Source organism: Nothobranchius furzeri, chromosome 5 (assembly GCF_043380555.1).
Source record: "Nothobranchius furzeri strain GRZ-AD chromosome 5, NfurGRZ-RIMD1, whole genome shotgun sequence".
In the NCBI taxonomy this organism is placed as follows: Eukaryota; Metazoa; Chordata; class Actinopteri; order Cyprinodontiformes; family Nothobranchiidae; genus Nothobranchius; species Nothobranchius furzeri.
Genome location: NC_091745.1, coordinates 3,023,712 through 3,035,913, shown reverse-complemented (window position 1 = coordinate 3,035,913; position 12,202 = coordinate 3,023,712). Strand labels below are relative to the sequence as shown.

Sequence of the window (12,202 nt, the reverse complement as noted above, 5' to 3'; positions counted from 1 at the left end):
AAAAACCAACCCCAAAAGGATGATTTGAGTTATTTGTTCAAAGGAATTGTCCATACTGATGGTCCTGGTTGGCCTACAGGTCCTTGAATACCAACAGGTCCTGGGGGTCCCTAAAAAGGAATGAATAGTTCTATGGATCTTTGCTGATGGGCAGACATGACTGATGTAATCACAACCACTTGTGACAACCAAAAGGAGTTATGAGGGACATTGATCTTAACTTCTAACCATATTTATGATGTTGTGTTTGAGCTATTCACAGAAAAACTCCTACTTACAGCTTCTCCTTTGTCTCCTTTGCTGCCTTTCTGGCCTGGTGTGCCCAGTTCTCCCTACAGACACGTATGAAAAACATATAATTAAGCCCAATGATCAGCCAGACACTCAAACAAGAATTTTAGTCCAGACTTACTGTCCGATGACACTACCTTGTCTCCGTCCTCCCCAGGAGGCCCAGGCGATCCAGCAACCCCAGGCAGTCCTGTAGGTCCTGGTTGCCCATCATGCCCAGCAGGTCCCAAGGTTCCCTTCTCTCCCTGGGGCACAGATAGAACAACAGATAATGATGGCCCCTTACCACAGCATGACAGATGGATTAATGTGCTTTATCAATGGGGAAAGTCGCTTCCAGGAAATCCGGATTGATTACATTTATAATTTTTCCCCAAACGGTTTTCGGTCTCATGCTGACTCTATCCAATCTGAAACCACATGTTGTGTTTTCACACAGTAGCAGGAGGTGATAGAGCACTGTGTGTTAATAGACACTGTTGCCTAAAATATTAAATTAGCAATTTTCCAAATCTTACTGGCTCGCCTTTCTCTCCGTTCGGCCCAGCAGGACCAATGCTGCCTGGTCGTCCTGGTGGGCCGATAGCACCAGCCGGCCCAGCAGGACCCCTCTCACCAGTAGCACCCTGGAAATCAGAGGAGATAGGAGTACGTCACATGAATCATACGTTTATTTATTGTAGTGGTTCTAGAATTTGATTTAACATGAGAAAATAACTGATATAATCGCAATTGTAAAGAAAACAACTTGAAACAATTTAACTCACAATAGTTCCTGCAGTGCCAGGTAAGCCTTCTCCTCCCTTTAGACCTGGAGGGCCCTAAAACGACAAACCACTGTTGCAATCAAATTATAATTTACCATGAAATAGTTTTGATTTAGAGCACTCCCACCTAGTCTGCTAATTTAATTTCAAACTAAATCAAACTTGCACATTTTAGGCATAGTTGCTGTTGGAAGTAAAAGCAGGTGAGTATCAGAACGTTTGAGTTACCGTCACACCAGGGGTTCCTCTGCTCCCTCTGAAGCCTTTGAGCCCCGGGGGGCCACTCTTTCCTGCTACTCCAAGTGGGCCCGGATCTCCCTAGAACCCACACACGAACACACACATTTGATTTGATTATCAGCAAGTGGCCAATAAACAAAAGGCCATAAATCACACAAACCAGCAAGTCGGGCTAAGAAGGCGCATTAATCTTTTATGAGCCACAATATGCTAAACACCACGAGGTTCCCATTGTTATTTATTGTCCAATTAGAGATCAGAATTAGACCCAGGAGATAAGGCAACCACAGTACAGCAGGAGTACTTGTGTTTTATGTATCAGTGCTACTGATTAAAGCGAGTGATTATGATCCTGATGATGTGATATATGAACTCACCTTGGCACCCTCCTTTCCAGCAGCTCCTGGTAAACCATGCTCACCTGGTGGTCCTGGTGAGCCTGGATGACCTCGATCTCCAGTTGGCCCTGTCTCACCAGATTTCCCCTGAAGACAATCATAGTATCACTATGTACCATGTTTCTAGTACATTAGCACCCCCAGCAAAACGTTCCTGGTAAAAATTTGTACCTGAGGTCCAACAACTCCTGGAGGACCAGGAGGTCCATTCTTGCCTTGAAACCCCTGAAAACAAAGATGTGTGAGTCTTTTATTTTGAATATTTTAAATTTAGTGAATTCGGTTTATTTTCAACATGATCTATTCGAAGTGTGCACATAAAAGTAATTTAGCTCCAATGCTGAAAGTTTTTTTTAAGTGACTCACTGGTTCTCCTCTCTGACCTGGATGGCCTGGTAATCCATCCTTTCCAGAGGGGCCCTGAGAGTGAAACCTTCTTAAATCACTGCAATAACCTGAACTTACCAAAGCTAAACAGGAAATTGTGGCTGAGATCAAATCAGTAATACTAAATCACAGGATAGCTATGCTCACATTAGGCCCTTTAGGTCCTGGTTCCCCACTCTGCCCCTGTGCTCCTTGAGGACCCTAGAAAAAATGGTCTTACATTGATAAACTCATGCTACGAATCAGATTTCCTTTAAAATGCAACAGGTGTAATACAGAAGTGAACCTACCTGATCTCCTGGAGATCCTGGAGGCCCATCTTGTCCAGCAGAACCCTATCAGGTGGATAAGGCAAGAATGAAATGAAAACCCAACTAAGCATTGTGCTTTCAAAGATGTGCAGCCTATTGTCTGCCAGCAAAGCACTAGCTCTGCCCAAGTAGATTTGGAGGGTGAGAATGTAAACTGAAGTATGCCCCCGCCAAGCTCGCGCTGTGCCAGATGGCCTGTCATGGAGAAGTGAAATGGAACAACCAGGCACATCTCTGTCAACTCATTCATCCATACTTGATGAGGGATCCAGGTGTGTTTATGTATCTGTAACTGTATGTGCATGTCTCTGTTTATGCCACCAAGCCCACCTTTTCTCCAGGCTTTCCGGTTGGCCCCCTTGCTCCTCTTCCACCCCGGGCTCCCTGTTGGAAAACAAGCATCTGTTTATTAACACATGTGACTGGGTAAATAGCATGCCATGAAAACCCTGTAGAGCCCTGATAGTCCGGTTTACTCCCACATGTTTTTGTACATTGGCGGTACCTAATTACATAATGAGTATACATCATTATACTTACATTAGGACCTCTTTGGCCTCCTGGGCCTGGCTGACCAGATGCACCCTGCATTATAAAAACCAACATATTTGTCACCTCACAAGGTCAGCCTATATATTTGGCATGGAGATGAGTACAATTCGATGTGGACTATAGAGTCAGCATTATCCTCACCCTTCTTCCTTTCTCTCCCAAGATGCCGGCTACACCGGGGAAGCCTAGTGTTCCCTGTGGACACAAGTAGAGGTTAATCAGCCTCCGCTCTCCATTTATCACGTCACCCTCAATGTCTCATTAACTTATAATTAACTACGGCTTCAAATGAAAGCAAATCTAGTCCAAGAGCTCAACACAGCCTTAAATACACCATTCATCACCATGTGATAAATCGACGTCGTTAATGAACTATAAATAAAATAGCCTTTTTGAATATGCCATTTATCATGCTTTATTATTAATCATACAAGAAAAAGTCACGTAAACCACACATCATGGTGCTTCAAAGCTCTGATGGAGGAACTTCACTGCGAGGCCTCCTGAGTGCTAAATTACCTTGGGGCCTTGTCTTCCTGGGTAACCTGGCAAACCAGGAACACCGAGTTTGCCCTGAAATGAGGACAAAGCAAGAAAAAAGTGTGTAGTTTTTAATCAAGTGCTACGTATGATGTTAAGCTGTTGCACGTGTAACGTTAATCCTAAATGGTTGAATATTCATGCTTGTGCTGACAAGGACTAGTTTATGTGGCACATTAAAAACAACACGTTGTTGACCAAAGTGCTGTGCAGCACAAACATAATGGGTACAATAAAATCAATAAAGACAGTTAAAACAGCAAAAATAGCAGCGCTCCAATGCCCTCTGAATAAAAAACCAGCAGATAAAAATGTGTTTGAGTCTGAATTAAAAAAACACCACTGAGAACAGGTGCCTAAAGTAGCCTACATCACCATAGTCAGTGGAAGTGTTAATAAACGTGCAGGAAATAGAATCTAATTCACTAAAATAATCACGTTTCGATGTTTTGTTATATTTGAAAGCAGAAGGAAAATACTTTCTTATTTATTAATATAAATTCAGGAACATAAATCAAGGTTTTACATAAATGGTGTGTTGAGTCAGCAGCTGGGTAGTCCTACGATCATTGGGTATTTCCATGTAGTGTAAATTATGCAAGTGTAAAGAGCACCTTCTCTCCTGCTGCTCCAACTTGTCCCGACTCTCCTACAGGTCCCGTCTGACCCTTTGGCCCTTCCGGACCATCCTCTCCACGAGAACCAACTGCTCCATTTTCACCCTTAAGTTCAAAGAAAGAAAGACGAAAGAAGTTGAGATGAGTGATTTTTTTCGTTTATGAAACAATAACTGAGATGATGACAACAAGGCAGGTAATGAAAAACAGATTTCACCCTGTCACCCTTGACACCCATGTCCCCCTTAGGCCCAGGAAAGCCATCTTCTCCCTATAACGCAGCAATAAGAGGTAAAATCAAAGGACTGTGTTAAAATCTCATCATCGTAATGTGTGAACCATCCATAAAACCAGAAGTTGCAGCTTGAAAAGTGCCAGAATAATGGTTTTTGTATCCATTTTGTCTCACTTTTTCTCCTTTGCTCCCCTTTAGACCTCTAACTCCATCGGCTCCCTGTGTAACAGACAAAAAAAGCACAAGAATTCAAACAAACTCTGAAGAATAGAATATGAACTACACCCCAAATATTATAACGGTATACTTGAAACACAGAAATGTTTTTCCTTTTGACATAAGATTTCCCTGTTTTTCAGATTTTCTTTTATTTGTTTTTTTGGAAACATCCAGAATCCACAGCATCACTCCTACATGGACAGATCTGGTCTGACTGTCTCAAGGTTTCTCCTTCATGTCAAATGGGTTTCACTTTGTTGTTAGAAGTCCCCTTCAGAGCTGAAGTCCTGTAAGCTCAACCTGTCAGCTCTCAGTTGTAGACGTAAACAGCTTGTCCATCAAAGGCAACACACACACACAATAAAGTGGGAGAGGGAATAAATGTCACTGAGCATTACCTCTGAGATCATGGTGCATTTTATGGCTCACCTTGACTCCACGGATGCCCGGGTACCCAACAGGCCCCTGAGTTCCAGGCAAGCCCTACATGTCAAAATAAAATAAAGTATTTTTTAGTAACAGGCCGAAAAATAACTTTGAGTCAGTGTGAAATGGGCTATGACACCATATCTCATCTTAGGGATGTAGAAAATGCAAATAGTTCTGCTAACAGCTCTAATGGGATAATTCTATGATACAGATAATGGCACTATTGAGACTCCGACCATAATGAATGCATTCAAGCAGACAAAAAAATACATGATTTTGTTGCTTTAAAATCTTCCTTCAACACCACAGAAGAAGAGTCTTAGACATGCAGTTACCCACTTGGATGCCTTTTTCTCCTGGGGGTCCCTCCCTTCCTGGGTGACCCTAAGAAGAAAAACAAGCATTAGAATGCATGAGTGCAGCTGCAAAAACATCATTTTCATATCTCTTCCTAACAGAATTTTCTGAATGCAATTAACAAATGAGAAAGTGTCACAGAGAGTGAAAAAGCACCTTGAGGTATCATTGTGTCACAAAGCTCTGCAGAACAATGCAAAGAATAATATGTGAAAGTCATACAAATGTGTCTGACTGCAATGTAAAATTAATTCCTTAAGATTAAACAACCTCCCTCTAAGACAATCTGTAGCTCTCATTCTAAATGTCATCCTGCTTTGGATCGACTCTGAAAATGCCTCCAGTGAGGGAAAAAATGTAAGCTGGCAAATTTAGTTCACTTGGTTGCACTAAAACAGATTCTGGATAGAAAATGTGTGCACTTGCAAGAAAGTGTATGTGCATTTGCTAGCATGCACATAAAACTCACACTGCTTTCCATTTTACCAAGTAATTGGTTTATTTTTTATGCTGGAAACCGGATGTACAGTACTCTAAAACAGTTCAACGGGTTGTCTGGTTACATCTGGATGGAGTCCTGAGTTGCAAAAGGTGTGCTAATGCGTTTACATGTGGGTCTGTGGTGAACTTACTGGAGGACCATCAATGCCTGGGAGTCCCTGCATGCCCTGTTTACCTGGGGGACCCTGTATGAGGCATAAAAATACAAAAATATCTGATCGGTACATATTTTGTATGTGTGTCTTGTACAGATGCATTCCCCGTCACAAAAGGCTCCAGCCAAGGTGTTTCCTTCTGTATATTATATGGGGACATTTCTGGTTTTATGTGGCTGGGGGGTTACGGTTTGTAATTTTGTACAGCAGCTGAACTGAAATTGAATACTTATCTGCACATATGCTGTATAGGAATATTGAATAGGTGCATATCACTTCACCAAAAGCTCCAGCCTAGATTTTTGTTTCCTTAGCATCTGTGTGTGTGTATTGATTTCCCGTCTAGTCCTGTCTTGTCTCAATGGTAGTCAGAGGAGGCTGGCTCACACCGTCCTCCTTGATCTGGCTCCTCTAGGTGTGTGATGACGCAGATGTCAAAAAGTCACAACTTTATTACCTACGTAAATGTAGTAAGTCATGCTACTTACCTTCTCTCCTGGGGCTCCAATAGGACCCTGAGGACCATGGAAGCCCTGCACCAAAGCAAAGCATCAGTCAGATTAAGAGTTACAAGAATACTGAAAACATGATTAGCAATCGGCAACGTTAGCTTGAATCATCTGTAAATGTGTGAGTTATAAACATAATGGCTGCTTTAGAAAAACAGAACATATGATTCACTTTGCTGTACATGGCATGGATCGTAAATGTTCCAAGCCAGATTTATTTTTAATCTACAAAATAAAATAACACGGCTAATGGAATAAAGATTGTGAAATAAAAACAACAACATATGCAACAAACATGGAACTGTCTATTTGTCTGCCAGTGATGCTTCCCTTCGTAGATTTTATAAATCACATCGTGAATTGATCGAATCTTTTGGCAAAAGTTTTTTCCTAAAGTCCAGTACCTGTATTCCTGGATTTCCTTGTTGACCTGGAGGGCCTATTTCTCCATGTGGTCCCTAAAAACAGTCAAACCAAAACAAATCACACGGTTTATCAAACCCTCAATGATGTTCTGATATCTGTATAACTTGTGAAACTAATCTTTCACATTTAATCCTTACAGACTGAATGACAAAATGCTGTTGAGATAGTAAAACTGACCTGGTTGCCCTTTGAACCTTGTACTCCATCGGTACCAGCTATACCCTGTAAAAAATACCAAAAGGACACAGATTAAATATTAAATAAAATTCCTGATATGGGATGTTTTTGTTTGTTTTTGATTCAAAGACATAATAACAACAGCTCCATCCTCTGGATCTGAAGCGATTGAATGTCTCTGATCCTGTCATCAAGTTGACGTTGACATACCGGTTGTCCAGGGGAGCCAGGGGGCCCCCGTGGCCCGACAAGACCTCGGGGACCCTGGAGAGAAAACACAGTGAGCAGTCAGTCAAGCTGCATCCATGATGACGCTGAATAAGCGGAGAATACTAAACCATCAATCAGAACTGAAGAGAGAGAAGATGAAAACAGCGAGAGACCACCCGTTTATTTCAGTGACTGCACGTGTTTTGTATGTGCTCGCTATGAAGTGTGTTGTTGCCTGTTGGTGTGAGTATGTTTGTGTGGTCTGTTTTTGTCAGCCCCCCTCTTTGTAAGCTGGCCAAGCCACCTGCTCCAAAGCCACATCTGTGATCTCCTGGGATGTGATTGATATGGAAATATAATCGTTCGGGCCAGGATTTTATTGCTTACCTTGCCGACATCTTCTATCCTCTTTCCTAACTCCATCTTATTTTTGCCATCTGCCAATGAGGTGTTTGTGGTTTATCAGAGTTAGTTTTTAACGTGGCCTGTAGCAGCTCGATTTCCTCCAGCACTGAGCCAATCAGCACTGAGCAGCCTACGCCACACACCACAATGCTCAGTTACTTATAAATAACAAAGACGGCGTCTGAAGCGGAGTTCGCTGCGGCTCTGTCCTCTGTTCTAAATGACTTGGACACGTCTTTAAAACCACAACAAGAAGAAGCGCTAAAAGCCTTTCGTCTAAAGAAAGATGTCTGCGCCATCAACAGATGCCATCTTTGACTACAGCTAAAAACTACAGCGTTGCGCGGTACATTTGTCCTTTCTGCATTTTTTTCTGATTGGTTATTTCTGAGATGGCTAATCCCGCCCCTCGTGATGCTCTCTACCTCTGAGTATCCCAACTCATACTCTGTGTAGAAATGACAGAGGGCGAGTCTGGCAGGCAAGGCTACAAACTTTAGGTGTTACATTGAAAATCCTGTAAAGCATTAATGGAAACGAGTCTCGTCATCCGGCGCTGGTCCTCTACTGGAAGCTAGGCTCTGGTCTGAAACCTGTCTCCCCTGGCCAGCACAGGATACGTGGCTTAGGTGACTGGCAGTTGTAGCTAGTGGCTCAAGTGTTGGCATGCAGTAATGCACACAGATTTGCATCGCAGTCTCAGTGGTAACTTTTGTTCTTTTTTATCTACACTGCCAGTATGATGTTTTCAACCCTCTATTGGTAAGCTGTTTAAAATATAAGAACTAAAATGTTTTTTGTTTGCTCTTTGTTTATTTAGCCAGTGTGAGTCCATGTGGCGTAAGCAGAATATCCACTAAAGCAGGGGTGTCAAACTCAAATTCACACTGGGCCAAAATGAAAATCTGGGACGAAGTCGAGGGCCAAACTTAATATTTTTTAAAAATGTGACGGCAAATTTGCACATTTTCTTTATCAACATATATGCAATTTTGAACCTTTTAATTTGGAAACAAACTTATATTTGCATTAACACTAAATGTGGAATAACCAAATTACACATGAGCAAGTCAATTAAGCAATATCACACGAGAGGGAGTGCGTTGTTGCTGAATATCAGCACTGGTGTGATTTGGTCATAGGCATGAGGCCGCAGACCGAGTGCCGTAGATAATCACACCAGTGCTGATATTCAGCAGCAACGCACGGCCTCAAGTGTGATATTGCTTTTATACAACAGTTCTACCTGCTCATTTTATTTTTGTAACAACAATAAGCAACAACAGATTATGATTTGTTCATTTATTTAATAATTTATCAGGCTCCGCCAACACAAATAGTCCCGACACAAAACGGAGACTCGGACAAGGCTGTTGCTAGGCAACACAAACATTTTCTACAATAACGGTTAGAACGCCTGTGCACAGCAGAGTGATACTGTTTGTAAACAGTCCAATATCAGCACTCTTGGAAAGTCTCTTGACCAATCAAATCACTCGGTCGGAACTAACTGTTGTATAATTAGAAATAAAAGGCATCAGTGGTATTCATTACTTGTGGTATATTCAGCATTTTTAAAATCTATTCAGGATTTATGTTTTCTTGTTGTTTATTCATTTTTCTTATTTTTTTATTCTCCTTTTTTTCTCCTGTAATACGTGTCATCGCTGCTGTGACGTCTAGCTTTCCCCACTGAGGAACAATAAAGGGATTTTCTATTCTATTCATCTATCTGCAGCCTTTCCACTTCCTGTTTTACTGTAGGTTACATCTCTTCTCACGGGCCAACAACAAAATAAAAATATAATTTTATCTTAAATGAAAATGCAACATCTCACTTGTTAACTTTCATGTTTTGGAGCAGAAAAAGAGCATAAAACCTAAATATTTAAAGCTCAGTTTGCTCCACTGGTTTACTGTGATGCTCACCTGTTCCAGCCAGATACCTGCATCATGGGGTTGATCTGAGCTGAGGAGGAGACTCCTGTTGTTTTGTTCATCTTCATCATAATAATGACAATATTAGATGACAACAGGTGCTCACATAGGTTTGTGCTGCTGAACATGTCTGATAGTAATGTGTCGGTCGCGAACGAACCGGCTCTAAGAGCCAGCTCTTTGAAGTGAACGATGGGAGCCGGCTTGTCATTGGGAGCCGCCCCCTCCCCTCTTGCTTTGGTGAAAGCTACAGGCAATTGGTCAACATGTGTAACTGCGTGTCCAGACTGTCCACACATAGAGCAGTAGGGGCAGGGAAGACACACAGCAGAGCACATGCGGGAGGAGGGAGATGAGAGGGAATGAGGAGGAGGAAAAAGGCGAGTGAGAGGGAGGAGAGTGTGACGAAGACAGTGAGAAAATGAGCGCCAGCAGTCAGAAAGTGGAGATTTCTTAAAGTGTTCAGTTATTAAATCCATAGAAATGATAAATATTTTATATATTGCATTTTTTACATTAGTAAATCATTTTACACATAGTTTTGCATTATTTTGGTTATAAATGTACTCTACGCAGCAGAAAATCTGAGGAGCCACTTGGGAGCCGAAAGAGCCGGCTCTTTTTGGTGAGCTGAGCCAAAAGAACCGGCTCTCTAAAAAGAGCCGGAATTCCCATCACTAATGTCTGAGCAGTTTAACCACGTTGTTGTGTCGGGGAGGAAAAATAAAAACGACAGCAGGCACAGAGTCATGCTGATTTGGGCGTGTCGCTGCTCGCTGGAGTTCTATCAGCTCTGTCTGGAAGTTAGTTGGAAAACTTTCTGTTTCAGTCGTGAACACATCACTGAGCGGTTAAAATCTCTGTTTCTGGGCATCAACTTCGGCAAATAGCTGAGTAAACTCGACGCTGAGTGAGAGGCGTGTTTAGTTTGTCCGAGACAGCGGAGCTGCAAACACCGGCAGTAGACGCTGGGAAAAACACAAAGGAGGGGAAGCTTCGGCTCCTGCTAACGCCGCAAAGCATCATGGGAGTTGTAGTCTTTGCGGTAAAATCGGCCAGCGGGTCAGTTTTAATATATTTTTGATATTTATCTCGCGGGCCACATAAAAATGCTCCGCGGGCCACATTTGGCCTTGAGTCAAATAAGAAAAGACCTCATTCAAAAATCTTAAGAGACGCAAATATTTTGCAGAAAATAATCAATAAAACCAAAATATAAAAACATGAAGTCTGCTTCAAATGGCTAAATGAATCACTGCCGACACCGGGAGTCGAACCCACATCAGCACATGGCAAAAAGTAGTCAGACTGGTTCTATTGAACTAACTTCTTTATATTTCTGGTGGTAAGTAGACTTGTGTGGCTGCTGAATCTCAGTTCAACTTTTTAATCACAGGTAATTCGTGGTTTAAAAATGACTCGTTGAAATCATAAATGAATTCATATTCACATAATGAATGACTATTTCTTTCTAATGTTTCCCATAGAGCCAGGATGGTTTCAATAGCTTCTTTTTTAATAGATGAACTTATAAATTGAAAACTGCTTTTGCATTTGCACAGTGTTTCTTTAACACTGACAGCTGAAATCTTTTAATGTTACTAGCTGAAAATAAATAAAAAACCTGTAAAATACATAACACTGTATGTTGTTGTAAGTGTCTACATAGGCACACAAAAAAACAACAACATTGAAATCTTTCCGATCTGGATACATACAGGTTCACCTGCTTGCCCTCTTGGTCCAACAGGTCCATCGGATCCCTAAAATAAAGAGAGAGGAAATGAACTCATCACACGCATCTTCTTCACCTCTTTGGCCCAGCCTCTGGTTTGAAAGCATCTGTATTCAGAAATAATTTATCTATGAAAATAGTTTGTTAAAGAAATCTTCTGCCTGACAGATAAGGATAAACTATCTCTCTAATAGCCCAGCCTGTCAGACTTCAGCAGCCAGCCTGCATCGATTAACTGTGCTGACAGTGCTAGTATCTTCAATATTCTTCGGTCTGTGTTAGAGGTGCAATGCTTTACTTTAATGTGCCTTCCTGCAGAATTATTTCAAGCCAGCATAGCAGAGTTACTAATGCAGCAGTTCATGACTTTATTCTATTAAAACTTGTTCGGATTTGTGGTGCACTACTGTCTAAAAGGTTTACAAAATCAGTTCATTGATCTGGAAGGAATTTCCATTTTAAAGTTAGAGATGGAAAATTCAATAAACCCAAACGCAGCTGCAGGGTGTTGTTTTTCAAAAGTTGTTTTTGGGTGAATGGAGTGCTCACCTTCTCGCCTGGCTCTCCAATAGGCCCTTGAGGACCAGGTCTTCCTCTGTCCCCCTACAAGATAAAAGCATTAGTCGAGAACACAAAGACTTTTTCAAGTGATCTACTTTGGGCGAGTTTTATCAAGCAGATGCTTTTAATGCACACTGACATCACAGAAACTACAACAATCCTAATAGTATGCAAATAAACATCTGGCACAAGATTTGTAAAGAATTCATGCATGTCATGTTAGGATGTTCACGTCTGACAGA

The 12,202-nt window shown here is 41.6% G+C and overlaps 1 protein-coding gene across 2 annotated transcripts in view; it reads right to left on the bottom strand.

Annotated features, from left to right (window-relative positions):
* col5a3a (collagen, type V, alpha 3a) overlaps positions 1-12,202 on the bottom strand; it is a 48,433-nt gene that overhangs the window by 10,664 nt on the left and 25,567 nt on the right. For both annotated transcript variants that reach the window (XM_015948492.3, XM_015948493.3), the window contains 27 exons: positions 11,949-12,002; positions 11,383-11,427; positions 7,322-7,375; positions 7,112-7,156; positions 6,913-6,966; positions 6,488-6,532; positions 5,976-6,029; positions 5,326-5,370; positions 4,987-5,040; positions 4,513-4,557; positions 4,321-4,374; positions 4,101-4,208; positions 3,466-3,519; positions 3,088-3,141; positions 2,935-2,979; positions 2,725-2,778; positions 2,374-2,418; positions 2,231-2,284; positions 2,063-2,116; positions 1,868-1,921; positions 1,676-1,783; positions 1,287-1,376; positions 1,059-1,112; positions 810-917; positions 429-536; positions 279-332; positions 57-110 (listed from right to left, as the gene is read on the bottom strand). In XM_015948492.3, coding sequence (XP_015803978.1) covers positions 57-110; positions 279-332; positions 429-536; positions 810-917; positions 1,059-1,112; positions 1,287-1,376; positions 1,676-1,783; positions 1,868-1,921; positions 2,063-2,116; positions 2,231-2,284; positions 2,374-2,418; positions 2,725-2,778; positions 2,935-2,979; positions 3,088-3,141; positions 3,466-3,519; positions 4,101-4,208; positions 4,321-4,374; positions 4,513-4,557; positions 4,987-5,040; positions 5,326-5,370; positions 5,976-6,029; positions 6,488-6,532; positions 6,913-6,966; positions 7,112-7,156; positions 7,322-7,375; positions 11,383-11,427; positions 11,949-12,002 — 1,647 coding nt within the window. The remainder of the gene's footprint in view (positions 1-56; positions 111-278; positions 333-428; positions 537-809; positions 918-1,058; positions 1,113-1,286; positions 1,377-1,675; positions 1,784-1,867; positions 1,922-2,062; positions 2,117-2,230; positions 2,285-2,373; positions 2,419-2,724; positions 2,779-2,934; positions 2,980-3,087; positions 3,142-3,465; positions 3,520-4,100; positions 4,209-4,320; positions 4,375-4,512; positions 4,558-4,986; positions 5,041-5,325; positions 5,371-5,975; positions 6,030-6,487; positions 6,533-6,912; positions 6,967-7,111; positions 7,157-7,321; positions 7,376-11,382; positions 11,428-11,948; positions 12,003-12,202) is intronic.